General features: G+C 45.8%; 1 protein-coding gene and 1 long non-coding RNA gene across 3 annotated transcripts in view; one reads left to right on the forward strand and one right to left on the reverse strand.

The window, feature by feature from the left end:
* Positions 1-1,300: 1,300 nt before the first annotated feature.
* The window catches only part of LOC107180740, a 95,850-nt gene continuing 71,574 nt past the window's right edge, over positions 1,301-25,576 (forward strand). Inside the window, exons 1-2 of the long non-coding RNA XR_001511494.2 lie at positions 1,301-1,529; positions 2,555-2,604. This is a non-coding gene — a long non-coding RNA (uncharacterized LOC107180740). The remainder of the gene's footprint in view (positions 1,530-2,554; positions 2,605-25,576) is intronic.
* Positions 14,048-25,576, reverse strand: part of VLDLR (very low density lipoprotein receptor) — a 30,648-nt gene continuing 19,119 nt past the window's right edge. Inside the window, exons 6-20 of one of the 2 annotated variants that reach the window (XM_042964245.1) lie at positions 24,778-25,149; positions 24,523-24,645; positions 24,313-24,435; positions 23,733-23,852; positions 23,478-23,603; positions 22,315-22,486; positions 21,495-21,713; positions 20,446-20,564; positions 19,773-19,912; positions 19,329-19,470; positions 18,353-18,499; positions 17,401-17,484; positions 16,944-17,024; positions 15,918-16,087; positions 14,048-15,040 (exon numbers count right to left, since the gene is read on the reverse strand). In XM_042964245.1, coding sequence (XP_042820179.1) covers positions 15,005-15,040; positions 15,918-16,087; positions 16,944-17,024; positions 17,401-17,484; positions 18,353-18,499; positions 19,329-19,470; positions 19,773-19,912; positions 20,446-20,564; positions 21,495-21,713; positions 22,315-22,486; positions 23,478-23,603; positions 23,733-23,852; positions 24,313-24,435; positions 24,523-24,645; positions 24,778-25,149 — 2,174 coding nt within the window. In that variant the 3' untranslated portion in view covers positions 14,048-15,004. The remainder of the gene's footprint in view (positions 15,041-15,917; positions 16,088-16,943; positions 17,025-17,400; positions 17,485-18,352; positions 18,500-19,328; positions 19,471-19,772; positions 19,913-20,445; positions 20,565-21,494; positions 21,714-22,314; positions 22,487-23,477; positions 23,604-23,732; positions 23,853-24,312; positions 24,436-24,522; positions 24,646-24,777; positions 25,150-25,576) is intronic. The other variant, XM_042964246.1, reaches the window with a different exon arrangement.

Below are 25,576 nucleotides of genomic sequence, written 5' to 3' on the forward strand. Positions count from 1 at the left end.
CTGGCAGCTCTAAGTACTAGGAGCAACATTATATTATTACTTCCCAAATTCCTGCATGATAAAGCTCAGCTCACTCTTTCACAGGCTGTAGGAAATTCTCCACACAGAAAGAAAGGAGACTCCATTTGCTGAAAACCGAAAATCGGCTGGAAGATGCTTTGTCTTGATGGAGGGGCAATGAGGGGGCTCCAGCCATTGTCACTTAAAAATGACCCTTGGTGGCCAGGGTTTCTCGTTCAGCTAAATAAATCCAGCCCGGTTGGACACTTGCTTCATGAACTGCCAAGACCACAGTCAGATGGCAGCGTTTTTAAGTGACTGTTTTTTTTTTGTTTGTTATTTGTTTTAGGAAAGGGATTATTTCAGATTTCCCTTACAGGTTGAGAGAGTCAGAAAAGAAACACAAATCTTAAGGACTTTGCCACTTTCCCCCAACACTGGAACGTTTGTTGTTTTGAACAAGCCCAGCCACCTGTTCTGGGCATGATAGCCTCCAAATCCCCTTCTGCCCTGTTGACGAGTAGTGAAGAACAATACTGCAATTTGATCATCTGATGGCAGTAGCCACACTCGGAGAGTTTCATTGTATTGCATCAGTGCTCAGGATAGGTGAGGCCAGGCCAGTGCCAGCCAAAGAGCTTAGTAACTAAAACTGCAAAACTAACAACGTGAATGAATTGAAGACTGAAGCTATTGTATTCTACCAGCTCTTTTCAGCGCAGGAGGGAACATCTTTCCCCACCTATCAGTCGTATGTGAATAGCTTGAAGCACTTTTCTGCCCTGCAACTCAAACGATGCCTACATATTAGAAAAGCTGGCACACACCTTTCTAATATAATGTGCCATTGGGAGGGAGGCGCAGGTGACATCAATGGAAAATTCGGTGGATTGGGGAACGGCTTTCACTTGGCATCCGTGTGAGTGACTTAGCATTGTCAACATGGGTGGTGTTACTTTAAACAGAAAATCCTGCACAGTGATTTTCATTGTAAACTACACATCCGTGATGTCAAACTTCCATAAACTCTCTTTCTGGGAAGTCAACCTGCAAATTGTGTGCAAGGAAAATGTCTTTTCTTCCAAACAGCCCTGGGGGGGTGGGGGGTGGGGAACAAACTCACATACGGGTAGTACACATCTGTTATCCCATCTGGTCCTTAGAACATGTATGTGGAAGGGACTAAGTCAGATTTTTTCATTGACTTATTTTACAGTTGCAGCAATGGAGGCTTGGAGATGAAGAGAATTTCCTAGGATTATAAAGGAGATAAGTGGCAAAGCAAAGATTGGAATTCAAACCTCTGAAGTCTGGCTTCTGTGCTTTTTCCCTTTATGGCACCTTGCTTCTCCGGAATGAAAATACGGATATGGTGATTAAGAGCTTACCAGCTTGCGGTACTCAAAACACACATACCTGGTACATCATAACACAGGGCAAGCCAGTATTACTCCCCTGGATTTGAACATTTTAGAAAGAAATTCCCAAACGTTACGTTTCCATTGAGAAAGAACCATTGTGTTTTGCTGGTAAGTAAGATATTATTTCGGTCCATTTAATACACTGTTTGGATGGTGTTTCAGAGACCTGATGAATAGAATCTTAGGGAAAAAGGAGATAGTCATAGAAAATGTGAGTTTACTTAAATGTATAAATTAGAAATTCCTAACTTGGGGTGAGGGCATTTTTAAATGAAATGAAAAATAAAAATTTGTGAGTACGTATGTTCCTTTCTGGGAGTGGCTTTTGGTTTTGGTAGACATTTTTTTTTAAAGTTTGTTTATTTATTTTGAGGGAGAGAACCGGTGGGGGAGGGGCAGAGAGAGAAGGAGACAGAGAATCTCCAGCAGGCCCTGCACTGTCAGTGTGGAGCCCCACGCGGGGTTTGAACTTGCAAACTGTGAGATCATGACCTGAACTGAAATCAAGAGTCAGATGCCCAACTGACTGAGCCACCCAGGCACCCCTGTTCGGTTATACTTTTAAAGAGGAGTGTGTTTCTTGAAGAACCATTACTCTGATGGGTGTAGACATAGTTCCTTCTTTCTGCCACCACTGCAGTCCCCAAAGATTTTTCCATTTCTTGAGCTCCCTGAGAGCATGTTGTCTGCCTGCCATATTGATCTGGTGCCCATTAAACATGGCTTTCTTTGTCTTGTTACTTAACTGCATGTGTAAGAAAGAAGGGCTGTGTCTCTATTATCTGTGTGTTTTTTCAGAGTACCCGGAACACTGCTGTGTATGGCGTAGTTGTTTACAGGGGCAGGGGGCACCTGGGTGGCTCAGTCAGTTAAGCATCAGACTCTTGATTTCAGCTCAGGTCATGATTTCATAGTCTGTGAGTTCGAGCCCTGCTTCAGGCTCTGCACTGACAGTGTGGAGCCTGCTTGAGAGTCTCTTCGTTCCTCTTTCTCTGCCCTTCCCCTGCTCACACTTGCCCCCCCCCCCAAAACAAACAAATACACACGGATTGAAAAACCATCACAGATTGAAAAATGTCAACTTTCAGCACTCTGATCACTAAGGCAGATTTTATCGTTAACTCATTTTGCAGATGAAGACATCAAGGCCTGGAGATGAAAGAGAATTTACTGGGATTATAAGGTGGGTAAGTGGCAAAATGAAGATGGGAGGGTGGATCTTTTAAATTCCTGTCCTAGAGCACGCGGAGGCTTGTGGGATCAAGAATTTTTGTAGCCATGCTGTATAAGGTATTTAGTTGGCAAATCAAGTCTGAAGACAAAAATGAAGTAACCGGTGTGATTTTCAAGTATCAGGATGGGTTTTCAGTGGTCTCCGAGGGATATAGAAACTGAGGTGAGTGTTACCGCATTTGGCGTAATCCCCTTGGCTGCTTGTGCGTTCGTTTCAAAGATGGCGTCTTTGGCTCTAAGGGTGTTCTGTAAGGTTTTCTTGTTGGGACCACCATGGAGGGTCTCCAAATGCTCTTAACTGGCGTGTTAAGTTATCGTGTTCCCTGACGGAACACGCAGTGATTTTTCCTGTTCCAAAATATTAAGTCTACCCTCAAGGATGGAAGGTTTGCTACAATGGTATGTGTGCCAAGGAGCTTTGTGCTCCCTGAATGTATGTTCACAGAAGGACCTCCAATTTGTGTGGGGTATGGGATTTCATTCCCATAGATAAATGATTTCTTAAGGGAACCTCTTGTGAGAGAAAAGGTGCAATTGAAGGCCTAAACTTTGGTATGCTTGCTAACAAAATATTGCTTGTATTCGTGGGATCAATGTAGCTTAACAAATAGTATTGGGGCACTTAAAAAGTGCTTAACTTTGCAGTATATGTGCTGTGGGAGGGGCCACAAAGTTTACCAATGCTCCGTTCTTTTTTTTTTTTAATTTTTAAAAATGTTTTATTTATTTTTAACACAGAGAGAAACAGAGTGTGAGTGGGGATGGGGCAGAGGGGGAGACACAGAATCCGAAGCAGGCTCCAGGCTCTGAGCTGTCAGCACAGAGCCCGAAGCAGGGCTCGAACTCACAGACCATGAGATCATAACCCGAGCCGAAGTCAGACGCTCAACCGACTGAGCCACCCAGGCGCCCCACCAATGCTCCATTCTTAAAGCAGTTGTATTTCACTCAGGAAGCCACCCGTAAAAATAGGCAATCTCAGTCTAATGGTGTGCATGTTATTATAGAATGCTGGTTAGGCACGAGACCTGTGACTCAAACTGGGGCAACAGGGAAGCCTTCCTGGAGGAGGTGATACCTGAACAAAATCTTGGAGAGTAAGAGCCAAGTGATAAAGACAAGAAGACACTGAGAGCAGAGAAAAGGGACAGTTTTGTGTATGAAGCAACCCTGTGTGTGAGTTTGGGGGAGGGGTGGTGTTTAACGGGGGGTTGCAAGCAGTACAGCATCCAAAAAGCCACCTGATCTCACCTTATAAAGTTAATAATTCATGACATCAGATGGAGTCACTCTGCCCCCTAAGCACCAGATAGTGTGGGCTGGAACTTCCATTCTCCATCCCATGGAAAGTCCACTTTCTTCACCAGAGACTTCTGGAAGCTTTACACTCTGTGGATCTGAGCTCTCACAACTCCTAAGTTCATTTGAGTTACTGGATTGTTCTGAAGGTCCATTCCTTGTTCTGCCGTGTCAGCCCAGACCTAGGCCTGGGCTCCTTTCTAGGGCTTTCATCGAAAGCCAGTCCCACCAGCCATCACGGTGCCATAAACTTGACCAGAGGGCAGGAGACGTGAGAGCGTTGGGTTGGGGGCACAGAGAATGTGACCTGTCCACAGTTGTAGGTGACATGTTCCTGTGGCCTGCCAGCTTGAGCCCCAACATCCACGGTGTACCGCCTTGGTCCTTCCCATCCCTTCCCCACCCCTGGTCCAAGCCCTCTCAGGGTACAGTGCCATTCAGCCATCTTTAGAGAGGGGAGGGAGGTCCCCCACCCTCAGCTGGGGACTCTCTTGGTGAATCCAAAGGTTTTCCTCCTCTATTCACAATATAGAAATTTCCGTTCCCAAGGATGTTGCCAGCCCTCTCCCAGGACAAAAGGAGCTACAGTCAGTTTGGGTTGAAAGTAACATTTTCCCAGCCCAACTTCCCTGGGTTTCTGAGAGAACTCACTGGTGTGCCACTGTAGGCAAATTGGCACTATAAATTAGGCCCCTTGAAATCTTATCTGCCCCCTAATGGAGAGCGTTCACAGAGGCCTGGAACACAGTGCCCGCTGCCGGGAGGGAGAAGCGAGGAGAAGAGCACGTAGCCTCTATGCTCAGCCGCCTCCTTGTGGGAGGATCCCAGATCCTGAGATAAAGAAGCTTGGTTTTCTTTTCTGAGTGGAAGCAGGTACTGGGGCCGACGTCTGAGAAGAGGCTGCTTTTTCGGTCTCAGAACTGTTTGTTAATATTTGGCTTCTAGTCTGTGACATGCACGGGTGCCCTTCAGAGCCTGACCTTGCTTCTTCCTACATACAGGAAAAAACCAGGATCCTAGGATGCTTTTGATTTTCCAAAACAGTGTTCTCTTTTGTTTTTTATGCTCAAGGTTCACAGGCTGTTGCTGAGTTTCTAGCCTTCTTACGAGAGCGAACATTACGCTGTGGGTGACTTAGGGTGCTGTCTGGTGGATGGGGGTCTCCTTGCTGGGTCACTTGAGATAGACCTTTTCTTCTTCTCCGCCTGGGGCCTGGTACCAACTGTGTCAGACAAGTACCAGCCTCCGTGACCTTAGGGTGTCTTTTGACCCAGGACCCTGAAGTTTCTTAGGGAAAGTGGTTTGGAGAATTCTCCAGTGCCTCTAAGGATAAGGCAGTTAATATGGAAAATAGACAGCAGTTGAATAGATGGAAACTGCTCGATCCCGTCTAAAGCCATTACATAGATGTCAATGGTGCCGCCTGCAGAAAACCTGCCTCTAGAGGACATTACTTAAGAGCCTGCACAGAGCTCTGTACCAGAATGACCCTGCCAAGCTGTGACCCCGGGGAGGGCTCTGCCTTGAAGGTAGGAAAGAACTCCCTTTGAACAGGTGAAACCCTTGTACTTGGGTGAATTGGGAATTACGCTCCAGGCTCTTTTCTTCTCGATTCAGGCTTGCTTCCCAGCTTCCATGCAGCCTTGTTGAGTTTGTCCACTGATGCAGGGATGGTGCCTGTCACCCCTGCCCATTTGGGGGGCAGCCAAACTGATACCGTGCAGATAGCACAGCTGAGCTAGGAACCAGCTAGGTTCTCCTGAAGGAGGGACCACCTGACATGACAGGTTGGCCACTCCGGGAGAAAGCCTGTGCACATCCCTGCAGGCCAGATGCGGAGTAGAGGTTTCTCGCACCCACACCAGTCCAGCCCAAGCCATGGCCTTCTACCTGCCTTCCTGCTGTAGCCTGCTAATTGATTTCCCTGTTTTTGCCATTATGTCCCTGCAATCTATGTCAGCAGATCAGTCAACGTGATCCCTTTAAGATGGGAAGTCACTCTCCTGCCCCCAAACCCTCTAACGATGTCCTGTCACTTAAAATGCTAAATTCTGGGGTGCCTGAGCCTGAGGCTCAATTGGCTAAGTGTCAGACTCTTGATTTGGGTTCAGGTCATGAACCCAGGGTTGTGAGATTGAGCCCCATGTAAGAGTTCTGCACTGAGTGTGGAGCTTGCTTGGGATTCTCTCTCTCTCTCTCTCTCTCTCTCTCTCTCTCTTTCTTTCTCTCTCTCTCTCTCTCTGCTGCCCCTCTCCCCTGCTTGCTTGCTCACTTTCTCTGTCTCTCGTTTGCTTGCTCTAAAAAAAAGACTTCTAAAAATTTTTTAACATTTTTTTAAATTTTTTTTTAAATTTTTTTAACGTTTATTTATTTTTGAGACAGAGCATGAATGGGAGAGGGTCAGAGAGAGGGAGACACAGAATCCGAAACAGGCTCCAGGCTCCGAGCTGTCAGCACAGAGCCCGTCGTGGGGCCCAAACTCACGCACCATGAGATCATGACCTGAGCCGAAGTCGGCTGCTCAACCAACTGAGCCACCCAGGTGCCCCTTAACATTTATTTTTGAGAGACAGACCATGAGCAGGAGAGGAGCAGAGAGAGAGGGAGACCAGGGAGGGAGACACAGAATCTGAAGCAGGCTCCAGGCTCCAAGCTGTCAGCACAGAGCCTGACACGGGGCTTGTACTCACGAACTGTGAGATCATGACCTGAGCCGAAGTCGGACACTTAACCGACTGAGCCACCTACCCACCCCCCAAAAGTCTTAAATCCCAGTCATAGCCCTTGAAACCTACACCACTAGGTCTTTGCTTTTCTCTCCTCCCTCTCTACCATGGCCAGTTCCAGCTATGTGGCTGCCTTGCTTTGTCATACAAGGATCAAGCAGGTTCCTGCCTCAGGACCTCCCACCTCTGCTGTGTCCTCAGTGGCTCATTCCCATACATCCTGGTCCAGCATCTCTGCTCAGGTCACTTCCTTGGAGGGCTTCCTTGACCACTGTACCTAAAACAGCACATTCTGTCATTCTCGGTCCCTCTGTTTGGTTTTCCTTTGTAGCTCTTATCACTATCTGGCATATTAAATGTCTGTTCTGTGCCTGACTCCCTGCTAGAATGAGTCCCGGGAAGTTTGGGGCTTGGGCCTATCACTAGTTCCCCAGAATCCAGAACAAAGCCTGGTACATGGGAGGTGTTGAGCAAATGAGTGAAGCAAGGACAGAGAATGTGGGGAGTGTGTGTGTGTGTGTGTGTGTGTGCACATACATATGCACCTTCTGAAGGGTTGGTCCACATACATCCTTCCTCAGTTTCATTAAAAATCCAAGAATGTTTTGCATTAACCCATAATGCACATTCATACTAGGACATATGAAGTATAAAACCATCTATGATACTTTAGTAACCGTCACGGTAGGCCTCCCAGAGGCCAGTTGGTAACTTAGTTATACCTAAAACCATCGTCCAGTGTTGATAAGCCCTCCTCGGGAAATCACAGGTCTATTCTTTTGGGTCGGCCCAAAAGGCAAATGGGCTTTTGGCTTTAAAAGTCCTCATCCTCAGCAAAGTTCACATGTAAATGGGTGAATGTAAGAAAACATAAGCAACCATGGGTGTAAAAATCTGGTCTGTCTTCAATCAACAGGTAGGCAAAAATGTCTCCAAAGGAGAGACTACAGCTTTAGTTAAATGTTCAGAACCCAAATTTAGCATTCTCCGACATGTCCTAGATTATGGGCCCATCACATGATGGAGCCTGATGGATCGAAAGAGCATGCTAACTTGACCTTCTGGAGCAGTGCAGAGTTTTGCATTGTCCCTTCCCACTGATGAAACAGACCTCTCTGTATAATCGAACCAGTAGCCTGTGCCCTCTAATCAGCAGAGGGCCGTGCACATAAGACTTTCTGCAAAGCCTCCAGAGGCAGGAGGATTCATCTTTCTCTCTTGGGGGTAAAAACCAACGGCCAAATGCTAGCATTTCAAGGGGACACCCTTGCAAATGGGATTGAATGTGAATGTGCAGACCACAATCAGATCTCCAAGAGGGCACAAGTGAAACATTTTAACTTCTGTTCTTTTTATTTTTTTTAATGTGTATTGATTTTTACGAGAGAGAGCATGGCTGAGCGAGTGGGGGAGGGGCAGAAAAAAGGAGAAAAGGGATCTGAAGCCGGCTCTGAGCTGTAAGCACAGAGCCCGATGCAGGGCTCCAACTCATGACCACGAGATCATGACCCGAGCCAAAATCGAGAGTCCGCTGCTTAACCAGCTGAGCCACTCTGGTGCCCCTGACTTACCTTCTTTTTAAAATGAACCCTGGCTTTTTGGCATGAGCGAGGAAAACATTAGTTATTTGAGTGAAGCACTTGATATTGGTTGCTTCTCTTATGAGAAGCCAACGCGAGTGGGTGTTACTTCCATGGGAGGCCAGGGCTTGGATGGCAAGCAGTTGACCTGCGGGCGTAGCAAATTAAGTAGTGGAAGAAAGGTCCAAACTCACTGCTTCCTTCTCACTGCACAGCTGGTATTCACTCAACCTTTCACTGATGAAGTGAATCCTTTTATTCATTAAGGACTTATTCTAGAGCTTTTAAAGATTTTTTTGGTGGCGGGAGCAATTTCTTTTTCCCTCAACTTACTTTTCTCCTCCCCCCCCCCCCCCCCCCGCCACTACTGTTTCTGATTCCTTGAGCCAATATCAAGGTTTAGCACACAGTAGGATTTCAACAGGAGCTACTGCTTGGAAAAATTTCAGATGGAATATCTCTAAGACTTGTAAGCATTTAGGTTCGTCATATGTGAATCTCTTTTACTTTTCTAATTCGAATTTTAGTTAACACACAGTGCAATATTGGTTTCAGGAGTAGAATTCTGTGATTGCATGCAACACCCAGTGCTCATCCCAACAGTGCCCTCTTTTAATGTTAATTTATTTTTGAGAGAGAGAGTGAGACACAGAGAGAGAGGGAGGCAGAGAGAAAGGGAGACAGAGGACCCAAAGTGGTCTCTGTGCTCACAGCAGAGGGCCTAATGTGGGACTCAAACTCAGGAACCATGAGATCATGACCTGAGCTAAAGTCGGATGCTCAGTGAACTGAGCCACCCAGGCATCCCTGTTCTCTATCTTTAAGAGTCTCTTGTGGTGGAATTTAAGAAACAAAACAGATGAACATACAGGAAGGGGGAATAAAAGAGATAAGGAAACCACAGGAGAATCCTAGGTGAGTTTCAACACAAACCACTTAGGAGATAATGGGGGTAAGGTATCAAAATGATTTTTACTTGTCTGTCAAGACCAGTCTTGTCCTGCCACCCCAGGGGGCTTCCTCCTTTAGGCCACAAAGCATCTGTTCTGTCACGCACAGGGAGGCCTAATATTCCCTGGTAAGAGTAGCTTTGATTTTCATTTCTTTCATGGGAGGAGTGGGAAGGGGGAGTTGGAGAGGGTGAGGCTTTTGCTTCTTCTGGTGAGACACTAACTGTACTTCTAAGTATGGCAAGGAAGGTGACATCTTCCATCCTTTGAGGACGTTTTCCAGAAAGGGGCGACTAAGCCATCTTCAGTGATTGAGTTGCAAAAAAGGAGAAAGACGTGAGGAAAAGCTTTTTTTTGTTTGTTTTAAGTTCTGTAGGAAAAAAGGAAAGGCTTATGACAGTTATTTCAAAAAATAAACTTTTATTTAAGTTACATGTACAGTTTATTAATAAAAGAAAGATGTTTATCTACAGGTCAGCAGGACTGGATGTGTTCCCAACATGAGACTCTAGGAGTTGAGGATCCTGAGCGTTAGAACGTCATCATACGCTCTGGACTCCTGAGGCATTACATGCTCTTAAATCGCATTTTGGTATCGAGTGACATTTTAGAAGGGGCAAGACCGTTTTTTCAAAGCCAGTCATTTTATTTTTCCCCCCAAAGAATTCTTTCCCCCAGTGCGTGTGTATAAACTGAGATAAAACCCAGGTGTCAGGGGTGGATTCGAGAATACCTAAGACCCATCAGTCAGTTGAGTTGACCCAAGTTATTGTCCTTCCTCTCTGCTTGGGCATGTCTTTCCTTAGGAGAACCTTACAGTGTATGACAGGGGGTAGTACAGCTTGTTGGCTCCAGTATCTGTCTACACAGGAGGGATGTTGCATGCCCAGCGCTTCCTTCAGAGAATCTTTACCTTTCACGTTGCAATCCAGTAACCTGCTGCTACTTGATATAGACAGCCAAGGAAAATAACGCTGGGACTTCTGGCATCTTGGCTCACAGCATGTAACTGACAATATTCTTCTGTGCTGACCTGAGGGACCGCTAGTTTTCTACTTCCGGCATGCCTGCATATTGGACGCCAGCCACGAAGGGCATCTGAGACACCTAGGAAACTGCTCAAGGACCCCTAACATCGGTAGTTAAGGGGACTCCGCAACCGTGTGGAGTGACATCCATCTAACCTTGACATAGCTCTGCCTCCTTTTCTGAGAGGGGAACGGCAGTAAGCATGTAGAGTTTGGAATCTGCTGTTATCAGTGGCCCCAGTTTTCTCATCTATAAAATGCAGACATTGACCTACCCAGGTCCCATAAAATCACATAAAATACATAAAGATCACATAAAATACATGCCAGCATCGATCTAGCATATTCTTAAGCATACGGTAAGAAGTGAAGGGAGATTCAAAGTGTGTGAGCTGCCATCCAAACACTGTGCAGGCCACCAAAAACTCGTTTCCATGTCCCAGGCAGTAAAGCCAAAAGGTCGAGGCAGAGATACGCCAGCTCCTGTATCTCATCAGACAAGTGTCGCGGGAAACAGTTGGGACAAGGTCTCGTGCATGTTAGGCTCAGTAATGAGTCAAGTTACTGTCACTCTCACCGGTAAAGTCACTTAGCACTTTCTAGATGGTGCCACAACGAATAAATGAAGGCATAGCATCGAGAGCGATCTCCAGCGGGAACGCTCGCCTTACACCCGCTACGTGCCAGGCACTGTGCTGAGCCCTTCTGTGGACTCTCACTTGACCCTCACCATGGCACAGCAACACAGTCCGCACCACGTCCACCTCGAGAAGGGCTTAGCAGCTTGCCCAAACGACCACATCAAGACCGACACCACCATCAGTGCTTGTGAACCTCCTTGCTGCCAATCTGTGACTTTCTCCTTAAGCAAAGTGAAGAGCAAACTCTGGATGCTCTGCTCCCCTGCAGAGCCCACGACCCACCTACACCCTATCTTGGGCTTCCTTCTGAGATCATCGCTAGTAGGTTTACAGGGAGACTGTCAGTCGGTGGTCCCCCTTGGTTCCTGTTTCTTGAATAAGCCAGGCTCAGAAATGCTCAATGGATTTGGGAGACACAGTAGAGATGAGACACTCCTGTCATCTGTTCTTTAATAGCTTATCTGCAGACCCCCCCAGGATTCATGCATAGGACCTCACTGCTAACTCGTGTTCAGCTTTTGATCTGTGAAAGCAGACAAGGATGATGTACATAGAAGGCTTTACTCCCCCTCGCATGAAACCGTTTTGACTTGGAAAAGTTCCATGCTTGACTTGAGAGAAATAAGTCCCCAAAATGCCATTGTAGAATCTTGAGATTCATGTCTCCTATATTTGGAAACAAGGTATCTTTGGAGACTGTTTCTACTTCTACATATTCCTGAACCTCCACAGATTAGGTCCATGATGTGGCTAAAACATTGATCATATAATTCCCAGTTTTTCCAAAGAGTCAGGCTGGTTGCTTAATTGTGAAACCGTGGAGCTCAAACTCCATGATCAGGATGAGCAGGTTGTGTTCTAAATTCTCGAATGTAAGTTATCACAGCAAAAGTGAATAAGCCATTTGCAAGTTTCCCTCCCACTAAAATCAGGGATTCTAGCTTCCATTTGGGTTCAAAAGAATAAACCTCTTCACTAAGTAAGAATTTTAGAAAATTCCTCTAGTTAGACTAATGAGATGGAACACTCCACCAGGACCTTTTGCTTTGGGGGGTGAAGAGAGTTAAAAGGTATACTTCAGTGAGGTCTCCCATTTCTAAGCATTAAACTGAAGAGTTAGTTCTTTTCAATGCCCTATAGTTTTGCTATTTAAAGCCCGTCTTCTCATTTTTTGAGAAGGGCTATCTGACTTCCAAAGATACAAGGAACAGAAGTAAGTGCCAAAGTCGAAGTCTCTCTCTCTCTTTTTTTTTTTTTTTTTTTTTTGCCTTGTGCTCATCAAGAATAGAACACTGGAGGCTTGAAGATGATGCCATGGCTTTAAAATAGCTGTAAGAATGTCTTAAGGGGGTTGTTTGAACAACTGGGGGTACTTGCTTGCCAAACAGACAGCTTACAAAGGCCACTTAAAAATTTGGACTCAGGGGCGCAGCTGGATTTCTTTACCAGGGGCCACAAATGTATTTACTCATTGTTTACCCGTCTTTGCAGCAAGTCCTAAAGTCTCTGGAGGACCCACTTTCAGTGACTGTGTACGACTCACTTGATTCCAAGCATCTTCCATCATTGTTTGATAAGTTTCATATTTTACCTCTTAACTAATTCTCGCCTTGTCTAGTAAACTCTCTGGACATAGCAAACTTAGGCCAATATGTTTCATGTAGGACTTTTATAGTTCTTATTTGGATACTGAAGCCCAAGGCTCTAGTTCTTCATAAAGTGTCATTACGTGCTGAATTGACAAGCCATATTAACTATTCTTAATACATAATTACTTCATATCTTCAGCACTTGAGTTAGAGTTTCTGTCCTTGGCTACCTACAGGGGGTAGGGCAAGGTAAAAGATGGAGGTTGGAGACTCTTAGAAGGTTGGAGACTGGGACCTTGAACCTAAAAGAATACAGGTGGGACTGGAATGTAAGAGGAGATGATGGAGAATAATGCTTGATTTTATTCTTAAAAACTATGGCTTTGGGCCTTAAAGTTGATGAGCACTACACAGTCCTCGTAATGGGGGAAAACACTGGTATCTTCAAGCTTCCCAGGAGGGAACTTTGTGTTACTCCAATTAAAAAAAATAAATCAGTGGGTTTTGTAGCATAGGGTCAAAGTACCAGGCAACCAAAGGGCCTTCAGAGTTCAGATACGATGAATGCTAACCTACTTATCACATGGGCAGTTCAGATACCCTATGTCGGCAGGCCACATCCTGTTTAGTGTAGTGACTATTTGAAGAGGAAGTAACAGGTGGACAGCTGAAGAATCCTGCCTTCACGGCTACAGCCTCTTCCTTCTATATTCCGGAATTGCACACCCCCCAACAAAAGCCCATGCCTTTCGCCTTGATCTATCTGACCAAAATCACAACAGGTATCTATTAAACAATATGGCAGAAGCAACTTCATGTTGGATTGTTGATCTCTGCCTAAGCCACAACCGAGGTGTCAGCTGCCTTACTTATATTCCACGTGCAAGTGGAATGGGAGTCACCCACCGATCTGTCATCCACTTATCTCAAAATACCTCTTCATCCTCTTGCTCCCGCATTGGTCATTTAATCCCAAAAGGAATCCTGCCTTCTGCAGCAGACTCCGCACCTCATTTTGGAATTAGAGCATCTTCCCAGGAATTCACGCCTCCTATCTTCCCTTGCTTGCCCACATCCTGAGACTTGAGAGAAACGAGGCAATGGCCAACCTGATGGAAAACTTATTAAAGCCCCGTGCTTTTTCTTCTACCCAAATTCCTTATTTGCCCTTCATACTAAAAATGTCAGACATTTTCCATAGAAGGAATCCATGCCAGCCAGACTCAAAAATTACAAGGTACTGCAGGTTATCCATGAAGTCACATTGGAACAGTGGTTTTTCAAATGTTAGCTTACATCACAATCACCTGAAGGGCTTGTGGAAACATTCCTGGACCCCACCCCCAGAGTTTCTCATTCGGCAGGTCTGGGAAGGGACCTGAGAACTTGCATTTTTAACATGTTCTCAGAGGATGGAGATGTTAACCCCACTGAGAACCACTACCTTAGAGTTCAAGAATGGCACTGAATGTTACCTCTCCAGCCCTCTTCATGGAAGACTGTGTACACGTATAAAAGCAGAACATACTTAGCTCAAGGACAAGAAGCACTCATCCTGGAGCTACATATAATGATAGGACACGGAAAACAGAGACTTAAGCATGAAGAAGCAGAATTGCCAGAAATCTTAGCACAGGTTTCTAGATCAGGGAACAAATGAATGAGAAAAGGAACTTCCCCCTGAACAAGAGGAATCCTAGGTATAGGCTAAGTCAGTTTCTTTTACAAAATAAATAATTGGGGAACAAATATTAAGTGGTACCTTGTTCTCTTGGTACTTGGTTGTAAGAGAAAGTAGCCAAATTACAGGCTTAGTTATACAACATCAAGGTCTGTATCACGTAGCTTCTATAGTTCATTAGAACGCTTGATTCTACTCAGGCTGTTTATAGAAGTTTATCCTAGAGGAATAGGCACAAACCGTGGGTAAGCTGCTTGGTTTAATTGTTTTAGCACTTGAAAAAAAAATGTACAGTAGTTTGAACACTCAGTCTTTGCAAGCCTCCACTGAGGTCCAAGGTTTCATTCATACGTACAAAATTAGTTTACAAATTTTTTGGCAATTTCATCTTAGTAACCCGTTTTATCCTATTGCCATTGTCCCAACCGTTGAAAAAGTTTACAATAATTTACATAGAAATATTTTCAAAGTGCTTAAGAATAGTGATTGTTTTCTGGGATATTTACAGATGGCCTATACAATGTATGTACAGGTGGTCTACACTATAGCACAAGTGTCATTGCTGGAATATGGCTTTCTAGGGAAAGTGCATATTTGGCCAGATGTGGCAATACTGTCTAGAAGTTCAAGGGTTAGATACTTGGTAACCACATCCAAAGCTGAAGTAGAATGTGGGCAGGGATATTTACAAAAGTCATATAAAAACGGTCAAGTAGACAAGCTTGATCCATGTAAAGATATCTTGATGTTCTTCCAGACTGGAGGAAGAAAGACTTCAGGTGTTGGCTCGGTTACCATTCCGAAGTGGGGGGAGGGTATTGGTCTAGACCTCAAAGGTCAAGACTCGTCTCAGAAGTCAAGCTAGATCATCATCTGTGCTTACAACTGATATCTGTGGAAGAGAAAGAGTACAGAATGAGCTTGGTGGTCACTCACTGGTAGTAACTCCAGTCTCTGAAATGGACCTTGCTTTTGGGCTGGTCATTCAGAGACCAAAGGGGCATCGAAGGAAGTCAGATCTCAAAAAAGTATTGAGTTGTGTCCTTGATGCATTTTAACTTGAATCCATTGGTATCTACTTGGTAGACAGAGAAAACAGTGGAACTGATGCTGCCATTCTACTTAATGATCTTAAGTAGAACAGGGAAAAGACACATGTGTGCCATCAATTGACCACCATTCTTTGTTTTGCCCAAGAGCTTGAGAGAGGGAGTGCTGAGTACTTGTTTGGTTCACACTCTTCCCTAAGTGAAGGCCAAATACTCCAGTTGCGTTTCAACTGAAGAACAAGCAGCTGACTCTGCTGCTGAAAGGAAGCTAGCTATAGTAGGTGGGATAGGCCACTTCCAAGCATTTGGTATTGGTGGCTAAACGAATCTCGCTTAATACACTGACTTTAAGCCAACTCCCCTATATAGGACGTGCTAATTTTTAAGTGTCCAGTAGACAGCGGCCTTAACAGTTCAAATTGGAGCCACTTGGTTCATATAAGTTGGTACATACATTTTCCATAACCAAGAAATATCTCCAATAGTACAGTGATGACCTTAGATCGACTTACTTGTTCTATATGGGGCAGATGCTTAGCAACTGACTGGCATGTGCTCTAACAGGCTAGACTGTCTACTCTCCGGTTGGTAGATGTATTTGGTGGCTCTGTGATCCCAATGGCTCTTTCCAGCCCAAGCAGCCATAGCTTGAGTCAGCCGTCTCCTTTCCAGAAAGTCCTACAGCAAGCCATGGTGCATCAAGACACAAAGCTGACTTACTGCTGGGTACGTGTGTCCAACAGAAGCACTGTGTCTGCCAATGTCTATTGACAAGTCCTCTTCGGTAGTCTTCAAGTACACAGGATTGTCAAAGTTCATGCTTTTCATGTTCTTGTGCTGCCAATTCCGCCACATCAAATAGCCACCCACCGCTGCCATTGCCAAGAGCACTGAAAAAAGTGAGAAGGTGACTAGGCAGCCTCTAGTCTCAAAACGTCCAAAAAAAAAAAGGGTCATGTTCAGGGATCGGTGATAGGTGACATGAATACAAATTTTAGGTTTTAGGAAGTTGGCATGGCTAAATGTTGGAAGATAAATGGGTCAGGAGCTTGAAACAAGTTCAGACCAGCGGTTAAGTGTCACTCTGTGGACGGGTGCTAAGCTCCACACAGCCATGTGGGCGAGTGTGGAGTCCTGGGCCCCTTCCCGGGCCAACTGAATTAAAATTGCACAAGTTTCTGGAGGGCTTTCCAAGTGTTCCCCCACGCATGTTAGCTAGGCTTGGAATCCAGTATTTGAGGATAAAGTGACCCTTTTAGCCCAGTGCTTTAGAATCCTCATGCCCAAAAATTGCTCTAGAAGTTCTTTCCCCGGAGTTTAATAATTCTTAACCATTTTTAATTTACCCTGTACAAGTCCTCCAACTCCTCAGGAAGGCAATAAAGTATCTGTATGTCACCCATGTGTGACGCATCATATACATTTCAAAGAGGGGAAGAGACCTGTGTTCTTTACCTAAAGGGACGTGTTGTGAAAGGGGAAGAGCCAGACTAACAACTGTGAGGTAGAGAGCAATGAGCACCATTCATGGAATAGCGGAGAATTTACCACTGTGAGTCACTGTGCTAAGTATACCATCGAAGAGAAAGGTATGGACTCCGTGTGCCATGCTGGGGACAGAGTGAATGCGGTCAAGGTCACGAGTACTGTGACCATGGGAGAGGGGTCTCTAGATGGATGAGAAATGTCCATCTGGTTGGTGGTGAACAAATTCATCAGACCCAGGTACGTAGGGAATGGACTTACAGAGAGGAAGGATGGCCCAGGCAGCAGAAGTGCCTTTCGGAGGAACGGTGACCTCCGTTACCGCTGTGGTCACATTGATCCCTACAGGAGAATAAAAGGAATCGGTTTAGATGGACCTGAATTCAGACTTAGAAATGTATCCATCTGGCGGAGCACCTCATACCCGGTGCTCGTTACTGATGTTTAGTATCTACTGCTTTGTATACCAGGAGCAACTGGTCTACAAGTATTTGAGAGGCACGTACTAGAACAGCTATTTCACTAACAGTTTGCTAACAGAAATCTTAATAAGTCAGAACAGGCTAAGAATTGCAGGCTCTAAGTCTTTGGAGTTCAAATGCATGTTACCAATCAGGGGCAGAATGAGTAGTTACAGGCTGCATTAATTACATAAGCAATAAATACAGGGAGTGTGGCTGTTAGTTGAGATTCACGGTTGGCAGTACTGGCCCAGTACCTCCAGGAGCTAGTCCACTAGTTGGCGAACTTTCTATTGTGTCGAAACCCTTTGTCTCTCTGTAAGTCACAGTGGTTGCAGTACCTGAATTACAAAGACCAAGAACCTGGTTAATGCCAAGGTTCCAGAGTGGCTAGCTGTTTCGTCCAGATAAATCATGAGAATGGTTATTTAACACCACGGGAGACAGACAAATCGCTGCTGAGCTAAAGTTGCACGGCCAAGGCTGAAAGAAAGTCTTCATGCAAAACCAAAGACACGTAAGACTTGGGACAGAACAGTCAGCATTTGGAATTTGACAATTCAAGAAGATGCACAGCCACACTTACCCCTGTCAGCACCGTCCTGGAAGTTACAAGAAACGCTCTCAAAACCAGATTAGCAAACGTACTATTCTTACTGTCAGATTGCCTTGCAATGACTTTCTTAGTAAACTGACCTAATCTCTGCAGGAACTCCTTAGCAAGCTAATAAAAGCCTCACACTGCGAATTCCTTGCTCACAAGAAGTGACTTTAATTTGCCACGCAATCAAAAGCTAAGGACAAAAGATGAAAGTCAAGTTTAAATGTGAGTAGAAGATGGCATCGCCCACTGGGGCCGTAAGGGTTCCTGTAATGATGGCCTCTTGGGAGGAAAATATTAAGACTCGGTTTAGTTATCTGCAAGTTGGCTAGCTCAGTGCTGTTACGGGCCTCACTGGTACAAATCAGTATAGTTGCACTCACTCTTGAGTCAGCTACAGACTCGCCTGATGCTGACGTGAGTTAGAAGTCAGTTCTGAAGTACAGACATGAAACCCTGGCATGCAAGTGGCAGATACATTCCCAAATCTATTCCAAGAATCAGTTAGAACAGAATTCTTTAAAAATCCAGGCTGGTTTTATGGCTAGTGTCTTATTCTGTTGCCTACTGTTGTGTCCCGTGGGTGGTTGTAAAGGAAAAAGCCTTACTGTGACACTCCCGGCCGTTTTCCTCTAGATTGTACCCATTGGGACAGGAACAGGTATACTTTGGAGAGTGATCGTTAATTTGTGGTGCTGGCAGGCACAGGTATTCACATCCTCCGTTCTCCATGTCTTCTTCACACCAATTTTTACCTATTGAGAAATAAAAGTCCTTTAAAATAGGTATTCTGGTGCCTGCTATACATGGAGCCCTGTTCTAGATGCTGAAGACATGAGCTCTTGTCCCCAAGGAGATGAAACTTGTCTATCTGTCAAGCCTTGGAGCTCAACCAGTACAGTGAAGAAAAAATATAAGGGTACAGGAAGCATGCTCTAAGGATACCACAGATCCAAAGAAACTTGTTGGAAGTCGCATAAGGATTATGCCTTGAACAGGTGGGTGGTGAGGGAGCAGGCGGGGGAAGGAGGTACCCACTACTGGTCCAAAGCTTATAGTGAAGACTCAAGGGAAGGAGATTAGCATGTTCTCCTTGGTCTTTGCTTTGCCTTGCTCCCACAAAGTGGAAGGAGCCCAGCTACAGGGAGGTTTAAGGCTTTCTGTTACATAGAACCAGTCAAGTATTTTGAGCAGGAGATAGTATGAACAGATGTGGTTGAGGATCTACATAGAAGATGTGTCATGATGGGGAGGCAGAGAAAGTTTCTGGCATAAAGCTACATTTGATGATAGTACGATCATCTTAGTATAAGAGATTGACGGCCAAAAGTTATGGAAAGCCTGAAATAAAAGACTGAACGCTGAGGGTTGGAAGGGAACACATGAGTTGAAGTTCTACAGCTCTTGAAGAAGTCAGAAATTTTAAAAACATCAGCTTTGAAGTGTTTGAAGTGAGGGGAAGGAAGGGAAATTTTCCATTGTAGAGCAAGTTGAGTTGCTAAAGAGTTACCGATACCCAAGCAGGTACTACGTCGTGCTGCTGTCCTTACAGTGGCCTTGCCGGGCCGTGCTCATCCACATTACCTGATGGCTGTACGAGTTCATGATAGACAATGATGTCTTGGGCATCATTAAGGTTGTTAACGAGAGTGGCCAGCTCTGATCCAGTGAATTTATTGGCCCCATAGACTGCTTCATTTTCCCCATCGATCCAGTAGACACGATCCTAAAACAGAACACCCAAACGAGCATGTGTACCTGGGATTAACACAAGTCATTTATCTGAAGTCATCATCATTTACTTGCAATTTAATGGACCAAATTTACTGAACACTGGTCTGGGACACTGGATGTCCCAGACTATAAAAGATGCAAGTTGAGGTTTCTTAAAGTGCCGTAAGAAATCAGCATAGAACTTGTCCCATGTTGTAAGTGTCTAGCCCCCTCTTCCCGCGTGCCTGTTCTTTCTCCCCCAGGACGCTACAGTAACTCAGAGGTACACACTTAGACATGAGGCACACATCTCACCTCAAATATGGTTAGTGCGAGAGGATGAGCTAGGAACTCCAGAGACTTGAGGACAATCCTACGATCTTGGCCATTCAAGTCCACGCTGGACAACATGTGCAGCTTGGAGTCGAGCCAATAGAGACGGCTCTTTATAAGGTCTGGGGAAGAAAAGAATTGTCAAGGCATGATAAGCTGTCACGGCTCTGGCTTCCATTGAAAGTATCCAAAAAGTCCAACATTCTACACTCATGGGTTCCTTCTCCAGCCCAGTTTCGTAAGGGAGTCCCACAAACCTTGTGAAGCAGCTGGCAGAATCTGTACACATATTCATTCTGGGAGACTAAGGGAGTGCCTAAGGTTCTCCAAGGAGCTGCCTTGAGAAATGTTACATTATATAGAAGTATTAAGCTAGCGTGTTGTTCTGCCCCTACGGGATGAGAGTTTCCAAGGCCCAAGTTCAGGCTTCCCTGGATTCCTGTCACCTCTTGGGTCCAAATGGACATAAAAGCTAGCGGTGGTGCAGCAAGTAATTTGTTAAGTCCACTGTCCCACTTGAATTGCTCAGTTACTCTCTTCCAAAAGTCCTGCTACGAAGGGAACCATAGAGAACTGTCTGCCATAGTGCAGAATAAACTGTAGAGAGAAGCGAAAACTGCAGAATTGGCGGTCAAGGAAGGAAGAACATACGTACCAAGGGTAATTCCATTAGGCCATTGGATGTCCACTGTCACCAGAGGCCGTCTATCAAATCCATTCATGCCCGCTTTTTCTATTTTAGCGGGTTCTCCCCAGTCTGACCAGTAAACAAAGCTGAGAAGAGTTAAATGAGATAAGCCTCAGCAGTGTGGAAGGCATAAACTCATAGTTTGCGACACACATTTAAAGAATGAATAGAAAACTCGAGAGATGATCAGTGACAATTCAGGGTCTAAATTATGTTCTGGGGAAACAAAAGTGAACACTGAGAATCTACAAGCTCATTATGGACTATACTAATCTATATAAGTGTGGCACTTCTATTTCAACCCCAAGTCACAGGTTAGGTCTTTCTTTACCAAAAGGCCAATTCTTTCAGAGGACTCAAAAACAAATACATGCTAAGTTTTAGGGTAGGGGCTGGCTGATTATGTTCTAGTGAGGATTCATGGGGGTCAACAGTGGGTACTACAGGCTCAGTCAACTTCCCCAGCTGCTTCCCTACATTATTTAGTGGCAATTTAGGGAGATGTCTCTGTGAAGGGTTGCTAGCCAGGTCCATTTATTTCCCCCGGACTCTCAGACAACTTGGACATGTAGATGAAAGCTTTGAGGTATTGTGGTTACCACAATCCCCCGACTCGTGCTGGTACTTGGGTTTGCTCATTGGGAGCTAAGGTAACAAAGAATTCAGACAAAAATTAAAAATCACTCGGAAAGAAGGTGGGTGGCCACAAGGGCTCAGGTACAGCTTTTGGTGCATGTCACAGCAGACCTGTTGTTTCATTCATGTCAAGCAGCGGTCATACAGCCAGGGAGGGCCTGTAGTACAGTCCACCATGGCATCGCCGACATCTTGAACTGGATAACTGTTTGTTGTGGGGAGCTGAGTCTACGGCCACACCACCCTGAACGTGCCCCACCTCGTCTGTTGTGGAGAGCTGATAAGTCTTGGGATTTCAGTACTCTTTCAGCCACGGGGATAGCTCCTGGCATACACAGATAGCATCCAAAAGGCTGTAAGATGAAAAGCAGACTACAAACCCAGACAGTGGGTCCACAGCTATGGAGGCAGGCTCCCGCAAGTCAGAGTTAAACAGGAACTTCCTCTTGGCTCCATCTAGGGTAGCTACTGAAATAGTCTTAGAAGCCGCATCCGTCCAGTAGATGGTCTTGTACACCCAATCAACAGCAATGGCTGCAGGATTATAGACATTGTCGATCATTTTAACATGTCTACCAACCTTGTCATCAATTGAGGCACTGAAACAGAATAGGTCACAAGAAATTTAAGAGTTTGACACCATCAGAGCCTGGAGAATGGACTTTCTGTTTACAAAATGGTCAACAGCTTTGTTCAGAAGAAACTCTAGTAACACCACAGCTCACCACTCAGATTATTTCACTATGCCTCTTACTGGTCCTACACAGTACTGTCCATTATTTAGTTGCTGTTACATATTCGATATGCAAGAATGACCCATTTCTAAGTGAAGCTATTTGTTTCGGGAGCCATCGTCTGCGTTTCTATAGCTGGGGTTAAGAAAAAGCTGTCACTACCATTTCTAGCTTATAGCAGCTATGAACAGTTGTCAGTTAACTAGAGAGAAGGGTGAAAATAGGAAAAGTTAAGATGTGCTTTGTGATAATCCTATAGCTATAGCCACCTTGTACTTGACAGATGATTGTTAATTTCTAAGGAGGAACTGATAGTCCTATAATAGTTGGAGAATCAATCAGCGTTCAGATTTAAGAGTCCCAGCTCATGAGATACTAGATTGGAGCTACAAATTCCTCCAAACCTTCCCAAAGACCAAGTGACAAGGACTTGATGTCGAGATACCATGCACAGAACTGAAGTTACCTGAAGATGGCCTTTTGGCTTAGATCAGCCCAGAACAGCTTCTGAGCAGCGATATCCACATCCAGAGCCACTGTGTTTCTTAGCTGTTCAACTAGTTGGATGTATTCTTTCCTCTCCAAGCCAATCTTCCGGATGTCTCTTCGATTAGTGAAGATCAGACTTGGTTCTTTGCCTGCAAGAGAGGAGTCAGGTTTATTTGGTTTTGCTGTAGGAAGGCAAGGTCCTTCTGAGTCAGCTCCTCTTGGAGGAGGAGCACTTGTAAAGCAAAGGCAATGCTAAACACCTGAGGAATATTCTTGCTGCACTCCGTGTTCCCTGGGACTGCAAGTACTTCCCACCATCGAAAAAGGCCGTCCTGGGGTCACAGCACTCAATGGGAGGGTGGCTGATGGGTAAGTTACTTACTGGGATTGCGCTCAAGTCTGGGAAGCAGAGAGTAAGCAAACCTGGGAGGTGTTCATGGTGTCGGATGCAAAAGAAACTGACTAAGGCAGGTGTCTGGGGAAACGATAGTCTGTTTAACCTATGATACTGCACTGTGAGTCAGTAGCACGGTTCCCAAGTACAGATAGTCCCCAGCTTAGGACTTTTTAACCTTACGATGGTACAAAAGGGGTTTGCGTTCTGTAGAAACCACACTTTGAATTCAGAGTTTGGATCTTTTCTCGGGGCCAGGGATAGGTGCTACCAACCTCTCTTGGGATGTTTTCTCATGATACTGCACAGGAGCTCGGGGTCAGCCCCGCGATTACACGAGTGACCAACTGATCCACCAACGCCCATCTGTACCCATAAAACCATTCTGCTTTTCACTTTGAGTACAGTACTCAGTACGTGACAGGAGCTACTCGATACTTGATGATAATACAGGCTTTGTGTTAGATGATGTTGCCTAACAATAAGCTAATGGAAGCGTTCTGAGCACATTTACGGTGGGCTTGGCGAAGCCACGCGACTTGGCAGGTTAGGTATGTTAAATGCGTTTTCGACTTAGGATATTTTCAGCCTACAATGGGTTTATTGGATTGTGACGTCATCGTAAGTCAAGGAAGAGCTGCACTGTTTTAATTCCATATTGAGTTGACTCTTGGAGTCACTGGCTCTAGCTTTCGTAAGCACTTGCTACTAAGGTACCAGAGCAACACGAGCCCAAGTCCATTTACCTACTGCCTTGCACACGCCAGTGGCAAGATCCATCTGATATCCTCGACTACATTCACACTTGTAACCGCCTTTTAGGTTGATACAAATTTGGCTGCAGATTCCCGGGTTTTGGCATTCGTCAATGTCTAGGAGGGAAATTAGAATCAGTCTTGCTGTGCCTAGATGATACAGAGTTACACAGTCTTTTCCAAGCCCCTCCCCCACCGCCATCCCCCCTGACCCCGGCCAGGGCTCAGGCTCCCTCCCTGACTCACCTCCACAGATTTTCTTATCTATCAGTTCAAACCCAGCTGCACAGTCACACGCGTACCCTATAACAAGGTCCTTGCAGATGTGAGAACAGCCACCGTTATTAACCAGGCATTCATTGACATCTGAAATAAAAAGAGACTAGAGTTACTCAGCACCTTACTCCAAATTGGTGTCTGCCCTGATGAACATTCAACCTTGGGGCTTTTTGTGATAAGGTATCTAGTTAGTCTGGCCCAACCCAAGATTTTCCTCCTCAGATCTAATAATCTGTCTTCAAGGTATGCATCTTGGAGGGTTTTGGTGGATAGAAAACCCATCTCCTTGGCAAGTTACTAGTTGGCTAAGTAGTACTTAGCCAATTTCCCTGTTGTTGATCTGTCATTTATAAGGAGGTAAGACTGTGTACCAGTTTGTCACTGCTTCGACTTCTAAGGCATAAAAATGCCACTCTGGAGCCCAACAACTGAAGTCGGTTCACTACAAGTGGTTTAAGCAGGCACTGGACGCATCTGTGTGGCATTAACTGTGGGCCACGTCATTGACCTTCCCCACCCTGTACTCAGGCCGCCGGGGTCCACTTACGGCATTCTTTGAGGGGCTCGTCACTCCAGTCCCTGCAGTCCTGCTCCTGGTTACATACTTTACCGATATCTATGCATTCCCCGCTTCTGCACTTGAACTTGCCAGGGCCCAAGCACTGATTGACTACAGAGAGAAACACAAAAGTGAGATTCCATGGTGGGGCCGCTCACAGCAATCCTGCGACTCACCCCCAGGACGCGAGACCCTTACCGTTTTTGCAGTTGACTTCATCAGAGCCGTCCACGCAGTCTCGGATGCCATTGCACTGCCTGCTGCCGTGGATGCAGCTTCCGTCCTCACACTCAAACTGGTCAGGGCGGCAGGTTCGCGAAGCTGCAGTGGGGGGAGGCAAGACCATGGGATGGTCGGCCAAGCCGTCCCAGCTGACGCGTGGAGGGGGAGGAAGGGGAGGAGGGGGAGGAGGGGGAGGAGGGAACAGGCCCTACTGATAAGAAGGCTACGTACGACAGTTGACCTCGTCGCTGCCGTCTTTGCAGTCGGGGTCCCCGTCACACCGCCACTTCTTGTGGATGCACTCGCCCGAGCCGCACTGCGTCTCGCTGGCGGGGCACTTGGTGTGCATCCGCGGCTGGCGGCCGCACTGCTCCAGGGACTCGTCGGATTGGTCGGAGCAGTCGGCGTCGTCGTCACACACCCAGCTGAGGGGGATGCACGAGGACGTGCTGCACTGGAACTCGTGGGCGCCGCACGTCGGGGGCGCGCAGTCCAGCTCGTCGCTGCCGTCGCTGCAGTCGTCCTGGCCGTTGCACACGAAATTCCTGGAGATGCAGCGGCCGCTGGAGCACGTGAACTCATCGGGGCCACACGTGATGTTGCCTGCGGAGAGACAGCGGGCTCCGCTGAGCACGTGTCCCGCGCGTGCCTTCCAGACTCTGGTCCCACAATGTAGCATGCGGGATCTCAGATCACGAGCCCTAGCTTTCCAGCTTCACTGAAAAGCTAACGTGGATCTCTATCAATATCCAAATTCGTGGAGTATCTAGCAAGCCGTCCCGGTATGTACAAGAGGCAGGGACTCTTGACTAAGAACAGAAATAAAGGACCAAGAAAAGAGTTGAAGACTCTCAAGTTAATTGGAGAGGAGAACCACAATCTATCGGTAACTTAAAGCGACGGATGACTTGAACGAGAAAGGGGCAGTTCACTTTGAAAGGCAAAGACTCAGTTATCTCTCAATGGATAGACCACGGATCGGATTGTTGGCTAAAACTATTGTGTACCAGGTATACAGGCAAGACACTCG

This window comes from Panthera tigris, chromosome D4 (genome assembly GCF_018350195.1).
Source record: "Panthera tigris isolate Pti1 chromosome D4, P.tigris_Pti1_mat1.1, whole genome shotgun sequence".
Classification (NCBI taxonomy): Eukaryota; Metazoa; Chordata; class Mammalia; order Carnivora; family Felidae; genus Panthera; species Panthera tigris.